The sequence below is a fragment of the Nematolebias whitei genome, chromosome 21, assembly GCF_014905685.2.
Source record: "Nematolebias whitei isolate Nwh7 chromosome 21, NemWhi1, whole genome shotgun sequence".
Taxonomy (NCBI): domain Eukaryota; kingdom Metazoa; phylum Chordata; class Actinopteri; order Cyprinodontiformes; family Rivulidae; genus Nematolebias; species Nematolebias whitei.
Window position 1 is genome coordinate 22393037 of NC_056518.1, and position 11240 is coordinate 22404276.

General features: G+C 38.8%; 1 protein-coding gene across 3 annotated transcripts in view; it reads left to right on the top strand.

The window, feature by feature from the left end:
- Window positions 1–763: 763 nt before the first annotated feature.
- Window positions 764–11240, top strand: part of myt1lb (myelin transcription factor 1-like, b) — a 76964-nt gene continuing 66487 nt past the window's right edge. For all 3 annotated transcript variants that reach the window (XM_037694975.1, XM_037694978.1, XM_037694977.1), the window contains exons 1-2: window positions 764–872; window positions 10017–10062. In XM_037694975.1, coding sequence (XP_037550903.1) covers window positions 10017–10062 — 46 coding nt within the window. In that variant the 5' untranslated portion in view covers window positions 764–872. The remainder of the gene's footprint in view (window positions 873–10016; window positions 10063–11240) is intronic.

An 11240-nucleotide genomic window follows, 5' to 3' on the forward strand; every position in this document is an offset into this window, starting at 1 on the left:
AAAAAGAACCCCCGCTGGTTGAAAGTAAAGTCCGCGTGTGCACGTAAGCACCACCACTCCTTTTACATAACAGATGATTGAGCTCAGCCTGTGCTTGTGTTTGTCCTGAGGGACCGGCTTTTGTTTTGATTGAAGCTGCTTTGAGATGAGTATGACTGTGGCGCGTGCATGTTATCGTCCGTCTGGCGAGCTCCCTATGGGGCCCCTCCTTCTTTGTGATTCTCCCTGTACACCATCAACACCTCATCTGTTCACTGCTGTACATTTTCTCAATTAGCAGCAGCGAATGGAAAGAAACAGGCATGCTTAGTGCTCACACCTCCATCACTCGTGCCTTTATCTCTCTCTGTGTCTGAGGTTATTTGATTTTAACAGACATCGACCCCTTTTTTCACTCCAGCTCTCCCTCCTCTTCGCTCCTTCAGCTCAGCGAAGGATAGAAAGCTGTGAGGAGAGAAATCATGGAGGCAGGCACGGATCATTAGCTATATTTGTCCCCACATCCTGCTGCAGATGATAGATCTAGCTAATTACCCCATGTTGCCAAGCCTATCGCACACGACACGCGGCCGTCGTTATGGCGGAAATCAGCGTTCGCTTTGCTGCGTGCCGCATAGCTGATGCTATATGACTATTCATGAGCCTGGAGTCAAAGGAGAGGAGGAAATTTCAGATCCTGTCATGGCTGTGCGTGAATGTGATTGTTCTGGAAATGATTTTAATGATGCATGCTCTCCGTCTTCTTCCTCCCCATGTAGAAAATGATTTTGGAGGAGATGTGGTGAGTCGTTCCTCTCCAACTGAACATTGGTGCACCACGGTGGCAGAAGAAGTCGGGACCAAAGAGCTGTCCGAAGCCCAAAACGTTTCAGGTAGAGACTCCTGCCAGAACACCAGATCCAGCTTGCTTTCCACTGTTCAGACACAATCCTGATTCAGTTTCGAATTATTTGTCCTCCCCATATTTTTTCCTCAAAACATATGAACCAACTGTACTGCTGTGCTTGAAAAATAGTCCATGCATTTGTTACAACCCAGCTGGACTACCGTACCTGCTTTATGATGGGGTCAGTCAGATCACCCCTTCACATCTCCAGCTCGTCCAAAATGCTGCAACTCGGCTATTAACAGGAAGAGCACATTTCACCAGTTTTGTCCTCCCTTCACTGGCTCCTTGTGTGTGTCAGGATTGATTTTACAATTCTCCTGTTGACATTTAAGTTTATTAATGGCCTTGCACCCTCATACCTCTCTGACCTACTTCAACCTTATATTCCTTCTTGGGCACTGAGATCATCTGACAAGCTTCGTTTGGTTGTACCCAGAACCAGGCTGAAGCTCAGAAGAGATCAGGCTTTTTCATTCATCAGCCCTAAACTTTAGAACAATCTACCCCTCAACATTAGACAGGCCACTTCACTCTGCTTTTAAATCCCTCCTAAAAACACTCGTATTCACTGACGTTTAACACATTTGATTTTTTTATTTTTTTTTTGTCATTATGTTTTTATTTTGATGCTTTTAATTATATCTTGTTATTATTATCTTTCTTTAATTTACTGCTGGGTGGGAGATCTTGACCACCCTCTACACTGCTTCTTCAACCTGCTGCCATTAGGGCGGAGACTGCGTAGCCTCAGTTCTAGGACCAGCAGACTGTGGAACAGCTCCGTCCATCAGGCCGTGAGGATGCTGAACTCTCTGCCTGCCCCCCCTCAGCCCCCTCTCCCACTTCTGCCACCCTGCACACACTAACTCAGCTTCCTGACACCCCCCCCTCACCCCCCCCCTTCAAAACTGCTCTGGGACATTTATTTAGTTTTATGAATAGTTCATGAATCGGTCACTTTAACAGCCTACAAGCTAACTCTACTGTTTATTGCATTATATTTTGCACTACTGTTATGATCAACTCGTCCTGTTTATTCTTTATTCTGGTAATTCTGGTATTGTCATTTCCACTTAATCACCTCATCAGTACATAACTGTGACTCTATATAGAACCGGTATGCACACCTTCACTTTACTAAGTTTCTCAGGTTTATACTTTATATTGCACTATTGTTTACTCTGGCCTTGCACATCCATTATCTACCTCCCATCATGTTATTGTCTTCAGTCAGCGTCCCTTTGTCTCCTGTTAGTCACTTTTGAGCACGTTGCATCAGAGGTCCTGCTGCTGTTCACTTTTATATCTTTTATATTTTTTATATTTTTTATATAACTAGTTGTGTTAGTTTATTTTTGCTAATGTTGTTGTTTGCTGCAATTTGAGTAGGAGTGTAACGCAATTTCAACTTCTATGTATGTCCTGTACATATGCAGAATTGACAATAAAAATCAATCAATCAATCAATCAATCAATCAATCAATCAATTAATTTACTGCCTTGATCTTATTGTTAAGCATTTTGGTAGCAGCTGCTATTTTAAATGTGCTTAATAAATAAATTTGACTTGACTGTGTGTTGCAGCCAGGTCAACAACATGGACTGGTTGGGAAAGGCTCAGTTGGTAAACATACATATGTGGGAACCTGTGAACGTAAAACCTTAAATTTTGGGAACATTTCAACAAATTGCTTATCTTAGAAAAGATTTTAGGATAATCCACATTAGTTACCTCAACAGAACAAAATATTTTACTGTCACCTGCAACAATTCAGCTTTTAAAGAGTCAATAATGCTTTATTCAAAATGTATTTTCAGCTTATTGCTGCTGCATAAACATCTGTAAATGAAGATTTAGAAATAACTACACAGAAATCTTAGACATTGCCGACATTGCTTTAAATCCTTTCTTGCACCGGCTCCTCATTGTCCCCAGACTGGCTGATAAATTGCTTTAAGTGTGGTCAAGTCAAAACTTTTTTCACTCTAACCCTTTTATTAAGCCCTGCACAGCTGCTGTCAACCAGCAGATCCATTCTCCATCCTAGTTGGGAGTCACTCTCAGATTTTAGCTCTTCCATCATCCTCACCCTTTTCCTTGCTCAGCACCCGTTCAGATGCTATCGCCTTCAGCTCTTTACGCTAATTCACACACACTTAGCCTTGGTTTGGCACACGTGTTTACTGTCACTGCATGATGCATGACGTAAATACCTATTTGCAGTGAAATTCAATAATGCCGGTGCAGTTCTGGTGGCTCCCTGCTGCTCCTCCGTGCAGAGGAGCGACATGAGAACTTGTGTGGTGGTGTGTGAGCGGTAGAGGGTGGAGTTGTTCGCCATATGCCTGAAACACATTCCCCTAAAACTTCAAGGTGAAAACAAAGGGAAGTGATAATGATGTGAATTGTGACAGATGCCTGAGTGCCCCCACCACAAACCCACCCCCATTAGCTGTACACAAAACGCCTTTGCTATGCATCGGTGCATATTACGATAATTACTGCATTTCTTATCATGTTTTATTTATTACATTATTTTCTATGAAATAGCAGAGAAATGCTTGTTTTTAGTTTGACTGAGGCCATTCTGGAACAATGATGGAAACATGCTAATAACAGGCAAATCCACTTTCATTTCCAAGGCAGCAAATTTACATTTTATTTTGTACTGATGCGATCAATACAAACACATATGACATCTGGACAGCTGTTGGTTCATGGACTCTGAATGGAGTTCATTTTTTGGAGAAGACTTGTGTTTTCAAAGAAGACTCGTGTCACTATGTGAAAATTCATCTTCAAAAACTATTTTTTTACTTAAAGGGATGAAGACTATTTAAAATGAGACATACTGTATTCTTTCACCCACGGTTCGCATTTTCTGAAATTAAATATTCGTCACAAAATATAGACCGCTTCTTTTTTTCTAAATGGATTACAATTTATGGATTTAAATCACGAAACATGTGCAGAAATTCTTTTGCTGAGACATTTCATCCTACATTCAAGTCTGAGGAGACAAACAAGCTGGAGTCCCACAAGCACCAACACCCATAGTGGAAATGGGAGTGACAAGGAAGAGGGCAGGCCCCAGAAACCATCTTATCACTAGCAAACTGTTATTTATTTATTTATTTATTTATTTTTCCACTATGGGAGTTGGTTCTTGTGGGACTCCAGTTTATTTGTGTCTCCTCGGACTGAAGAAGTCCCTTGGATGAAGTATGAAATGTCTCAGCAAAAAAAAAGAAACCGTACAGATGACCTGACTGGACATTGTTGGATTTACACCTGGATTATTGAGCATGAACTTTGGCAACTTGTAGATGATTCCAGTGCAATCAATTTGATGTAAGCACTAAAATATTGAGGCTGAGTTGCATCGCCAATATAAAAAGTACACAGTTAATTCTTTTTGACATTATTTTCAAGAGTATTTTGATCTTTATAAAAAAAATAAATTAAAAAAAACATCACTGATAAAAATATATGGAAAATAAATTAAAAATAAATAAAGCAAGATTATAATGAACAACTTTGGAGACCGTTTTAAACTAATCAAATATAATCAGTAATTTGAATGAGCAAGTTTTGTTAAATTGGTCCATTTTCTGAGTTTATATTATCACAGATGTTTGTTCATCTGCCCACCTCTTGGAGCTATAGGATCATCAACATGACTGTTTATTCATCAGGGCATATAATGCCATTGATCTGGGGTCTAATTGAGATACAGACGGAGAAGGAGTGGGCCTCCGACTAATCCTCAATAAGCAGGCTAACCTTCATTACAGCCGTGACATTTTCCCATGGGGCCCTAAGAGACAGAAAAAGGCCAGACAGAGTATGAAGGGTTCTTTGTCAAGCTTCCTGAGTCCAAGTCTGGTAAGGACTACAACGTTTCGCTGCAGTCATTGCTGTTGATTCCCATTTTGATGGATTTGTTTTTGACAGCCTCATGCATGGAAACTGCATATCAGCACATTTAAATTACAATTTCATCAACAGCAGATGCTTTTTTGTAATAAATGAAATATTCTGCTGGCAGGTTTACATTTTCTTCTCATGTTTTTCACTTACCTTTCATTTCTTTTTAATGTATTCTAGTTAGAGCAGTGCTATATGCATATTGGAACGGGTTAAACACATTTGTTGCATCATGGTTGCACTGGGTTAAAAAAACAACTGCAGCATCTTCAAATTTGACTGGCTCAAGCCAGGTTCCCCTTTTTTATTCAGGATGAGGTAGTTTCCTTGGAAAATTCATTTCTTTGAAGGATGAACAGGTGAATGTTGGCACCATGACATCAGCCACTGGCATCTCGCCTCACCAAGAAGCCTTGAGATCAGGAGCAGAGCATTTGGTTTAATTAAAATTTGTCTAGTTTTTATTGATTTTACCGTATTGCAACCTGATGCAAGTCTCGCAATGCTCTGATCCCGTGGATTCCTAGTGTAATTGTGTGTTTTACTTGAAATTACATGAAAGCTCACAGCAATGAGGAGACAATGATTTGACAAAGTACAATGAATATTTCAGGCCATACGTACAAATACACACAGAGTGAAATCTTCAAACTTTAGGATCAGGCGTGATGATTTCGAAACAAGCCTAGGTGTGACAAAAGAGCACAAACGCTAAAGTAAACTGATGCTACAAAATAAAATGAAGAAAGAGACATTTAAAAAAAAAAAAAAGAAATTCACAAATTTACATGTCCCATCAATTTTTTATACTTTGTATTTATTATATTATATTTTATATTTATTTATTTGTTTATTTGTTTATATGCGGGGGGGGGGGGGGGGTGTATATAAAAAGGGTTGATGATGTAGTGTCTGTGTACAGATCCGACAATCTGCAAATAAACCTAATAAATATAAAAAAATCTTGATCTGCAACTTCAATTTTCTTGTACTTTGAACTGATTTACATACATTAAAAAAGCACAATCCCACTACTTTTTTTTTTTATATAGACTGTCAAGGTCATCGTTGCTAAAACAAAAAAGGATTACATTTACTTAGATTCTGCACAAAGATTACCTGTAAATACCTGGAACAGATCGGTTATTACTGCACAAATTGTTCATGTTTCTTTTTACTTTTTTGTATTTTTCCAGCAAAGACGGATTTCGTTAACGTTGCCATAGAAACCGAAGGGACTTTACATTTTGTGTATTTATAGTTAATTTAGTAATTTCTCCACTGCTTCACAATCTTATGCGGCTGCAAAGTATTCTCATCATCGCCAAAATCCTGTAGGTTGCTCCGTCTTTACTACACCAGAATGATTTACAAGGTATCTTCGCGTTTCATCATTTTATTTTTCTCCAGTTGAAACATTTATGGGCATTCATAAAAAAACACACCATTAAGACTGAGGGGCTCCACAGTAAAGTAAGTATGGCGTTAATAAATCCTGCTAAATAAAACGAGACATTCAAACATGCTCCCCGTCATGGTCCAAACCTGGTGAGCATGAAAATTTAGAGGCATTTGGAAAAAATAGAAAAATGTTCAAATATCACAATTTATTATTTGTTGTTGAGATAATAAACCTACGTCTAGAACTATGTGACAGTTTAATATTCATAAAAGAAGGGAGGCAGGGAAATGCTTTCTGTGGAAAGAAAAAAAAACATGTCAAACTCAAGGCCTGAGGGGCCAGATCAGGCCTTTGTAAACATCTTTTCTGGCCCCCAAGATGATATTTTCAATGTAAATATTGTTGTCGCCTCTCGTGCTCACAAACCTAGCATATTTTATTTAGCGTAGACTTTTCATGATGACATTGAAGCCAAGAAAAAGTGTTAGAACTTTTTAGTAAGCTTTTATTTTGATGTGGAAAGAACAACGGAGAACGGCAAATGAACCTGCAGGAGAAAGGTGTCTGGTATATGACTCAGGTTTGTGTATTGATTGAAACTGGCTCTGGGATTGAAACAAGTTTTAAATTTTGTCCCCTGTTTGTAACCGAGTTTGACAATGCTGGTAGATGATCTACTTGAGGCCATGGAAAGTAGGGGGTTGAGGGTGCTACAGTAACCCTCATGGATGCCAGGACAAAAACCACAAAGTTTCTTTAGGATAGTCCCTTTTTCAGGGGTTGCCACAGTAATTGAACTCGCATGAGAGATTTGAAAACTGTTTCACGCCGGATGCACTTCCTGACCCAACCTGGGCTTGAACCAGGTTGTATCCCATGATTACAAGGCTGTGGTAGCTAGATGACGGGAAATAATGTTTTTTCTTTTGGCTTCTCCCTTCTTTAGGGGTCACCACAGCGAACTAAGTCGCACAAAGGATTGACAAATATTTCTACGTCGAATGCCCTTCCTGATGCAACCACAGACCACTGAGCTACCACAGCCTTCTGTGTGGAGTAGAGAGCTGCTATCTAGGGTGCCCAGGGGAGCAGATGGTGGGGGTTAAGGTCCTTGCTCAAGGGCCCAGAGTGGAGCAAATGAGGGTGGAGGGGTGCTTCATCTATCCCACTCACATTTTGATGTTGTCGGTCGAGGGAGTTGAACCAGCGATCTTCCAATCACAAGCCCACCTTCTCTAACCTCTGTGACACTACTTCCTTAATACCATGTAAAAAAAAAAAGTTGTTAGAGTACATAAATAATGAAGAAAAAACAAAACACTAGTGTTATTTTGTACGTTCAAAAAGTGTTTATACATTTATAATAATGAACTTTCTGTGAGAGAAACTCAGTTTAGGTTTTGGGTTGTACTTTTTTTTCTTCTTTACAGGTTTTTATCTGGTGATGACTCTACATCTGAATGTGTATTTGAAGGGTTGGATAGTTGGACTAAAAGCACAGATTAAAAAAAGTGTAAAAAAGGAATATATGTGTTTTAAACTTATATTCACCCAAAACATTTTTCATTGGATTTAATGGTAAACATCTTGTAGTCAATCCCGAAACTGTTTTTGTTCACGAGTTTCAGCTAAATAAGAATTTCTGAAATTTAAGTTGTTTTAATTATTCTTCTGAGCAATCTATATTACCTTTATAGTTTTATTCATCATGATGTACAAACTATTTTAAAGATTGACAAGGCCACTGTGATTTCACTCAAGTTCAAGTTTTTATTGTCATTCGCATCACATGTGGTACATGAGGTGGAATGAAATTGTGTATGCAAGTTCCCAGTTATAGCCAACAACAGCAAAAATATAAAGTGTATAAAGAAACAGTAAATAAGGATCTGACATATCAACTAAGAAATGCGCTGAACACTAATAGTGCAAAACAATACGCTGAACAGCAGCAGCACAAACATGAATCTGTGAGTAGATGAGTATGAATGAATACAGCAACATGAAATGATCAACAGCATGAGATCAGCAGCATGGATAATCAGCAGCACATATCAACAATTGAAGTGGCAATACCGTGATTTTTTTTTGTCACAGTGATTATCCTGGTTAGAGATTCATGAGTCTAACAGCCTCAGGGTAGAAGCTGTTCCTCAGTCTAGTGGTTCTACACTTAATTCTCCTCAACCTCCTGCCTGAGGGGAGCGGGGCAAAAAGTGTGTGTGCTGGGTGAGTGGGGTCCTTCATGATGCAGGTGGCCCTCTTCCTGCAGCTGGAGGTGTAGACGTCTGTGATGATGGGGAGCCTGACTCCAACAGTCTTCTGTGCAGCCTTCACCACTCTCTGGAAAGCTTTTCTTTCTGCAGCTGTGCAGCCTCCATGCCACACGTTGATGCTGGAGCACAGGGTGCTCTCCACTGCACACCTGTAGAAGGAGGTGAGGACTGAGCTTCTCAGTCCAGCTCGCCTCATCCACCTGAGGAAGTAGAGTCTCTGATGAGCTTTTGTGATCAAACTGGTGGTGGTGTTGCCTCAGCTGAGGTTGTCATTCAGGGTGTGCACCCAAATGTGCTCAACAGTTAAATTTTTGTGAAGCTTCTTAAACTAGATTTAGTCCATATTTTGAAAGGTCACTGTTAGTTAATGCGAAACATCCAGCGCATTCTTCAAAATTCAAAAGAAAAACACACGTGTTTGCACACTCAGTTTAGCACAAAGGTCTCAAAAAATGGGAAAGAGATGGGTTAGAGGCAAAGTAGCCGACCCAGGATCCAAAAGTCCCAGGCTCAATCCCCAGCCATTCCCACATGTTGACTGCAAGAAGCCCCACCAGTTACAAATGTAATACCTAATGAATTGTAAATAAACTGCATCAAATTGGATTGTATATGTTTGGATTTGAGCTGGACCTGCTTATGTATTTATTTTCTGTATGATGCACAAAAATTACATTGTTCTAATCTGGCACTATTTAAATAAACTAAGCTGCATTATATCAGTGCTTCTCAATTCAAATATTATTACTTTATTTAATTTACATGACTATAAAAAGTTAAATTCTTTGACAACATGGCTCATAATGCTATATTCTGAATAAAGTAAATTACTCCGCTGAAAGTGTATTCCCTTTTCATCAGCGCACAACAACAGAGTCAAAACAAGCTGGACATTTTTGTGGTTTTCAAGTGAAGGAACCTTAAAACTTGCCTCATTCCTACAGATTTCCATGCATTCCCGTTGGCTCCATGTCAAGCCAGTCACTTATTCAACTTCTAGAAGTCCAGTTTAGACAACAAACTTTACCTCTCCACACCCACTTCCTTCAGCTTCTCCATTGGGACTCTGAGGAACTCCCAATTCAGCTCATGAAATCTCTCTGGTACGTCCCAGATCTGCCATGAGTCCTCCTCCCTGTCTGCCTCCGCAGGGAGGCCAGAGGTCTCATTAAAAAGGAAGGCCAACATGTTGATCCGCAGGAGTGAAGCTATCTAAAGACTTCATTTGTGGAAACAAGTTAAGATGTTGATATGCTAACAAAGAGGTATCATTGATTACACTCTTGCACTAAAAACTTCAGATAAGGGTAATTCAATGTATAGTTTTAAAATCAAGTCGATCATTTCCCCAAATGCTGCTCATAAATCATCTGATGGAAACTTTAGAAACATCAGGTGTGAGCTGAAATGTCTGACTTGAGGGGAAAGTATTCTAACTCTGAGAGAACGTGCATCCAAATTAAAGATAATTTTGCAGCACTGCCTGTTGTGTGTAACAGCTTGTTTGTGCCGTCTCTGCAGATGGAGGTGGATGCAGACGATAAGCGCCATCGCACACGCTCCAAAGGTATCTGCACAGATACACACAAAAACACACCTCCATTCAGGGTGACCTTCACTCCCTAACACAAACGCGTACATACAGCGTGCACACTCATCGCTGCATGGATCTGCAGTCCTTTCATGCTTTATATAAATCTTACAAGTAAAGAAATCAAATATTTAGGAGCTTTGTTCATAATGAAACTGGGTGACATGACAACACACGAGTGCAAATGGGTTTTACAGAACAATCTTTTGTTTGAGTTCTAGTATTTTTTATTAAAGAAAAGCGTTTCTCATGTTACGTTTTCACATGAAACTAAAATGTCTGACAAGCTTCAAACATCTGAAGCAAGGTGCACTTCAGAGGAAGCTGCTGATTCATATTTTATCACAACTAAATTTGGATATCAAACATCTTTGACCAAACGAGAAAGAAGGTGTGATCTTTGTTCTTACATCTTGCGGGTCAGACACTTCGTCAGTCACAGATGAAGAAGATGATAAAAGTGTTGACTGGAGGCACACGCTTCCTTTGCAGGCGCAATTTGTGTTGTTTCAAAGACGAGACTAAAGATGTATCAGTAAAGAATTCTTTTCATATTAGTCTGACAATATTGTTCCAGTAAACACACAAAAAAATACAATTAAAACAGAAAAAGATAACATTTTTATTTGAACTTTGCTTTTTTTAGATGCAGTGGATGCTTTAGAACCAATTTGAGGTTTTTAATTATTGTAAAACAATACAATCTTATTATGATATTATTCCAGAATAAATATACAGTAAGTCATGTTATTCTTTAAAATTTGTCCTAATGTTGAATTATTTTTACAACAATCCAAAGTAAGCTTTTTTTTTAAAATAAATCTATAACATAAACCAGGGGTTCTCAAAATGTTGGGGTTCAAGGACGCCTTACAGGGGAGAAAAAGTTTCAGGAACCCCTCATGAACCTCATGTTTATTAAATTATTTTCTTCAATTTGGCTCTTTAATGCAATGGACATATCTGTGTAACATAAATACTTAAAATCTGTTCTTTAGTATTGTTAACACAATTTTTAAACATGGGGTACTTTTCATTCAAGGCACACTTAATTAACAACATTTTTAATTTCAACTTCCAAAAAGTACAGTCTTGAGAAAATTATCAGTATATATATATATATATATATATATATATATATATATATATATATA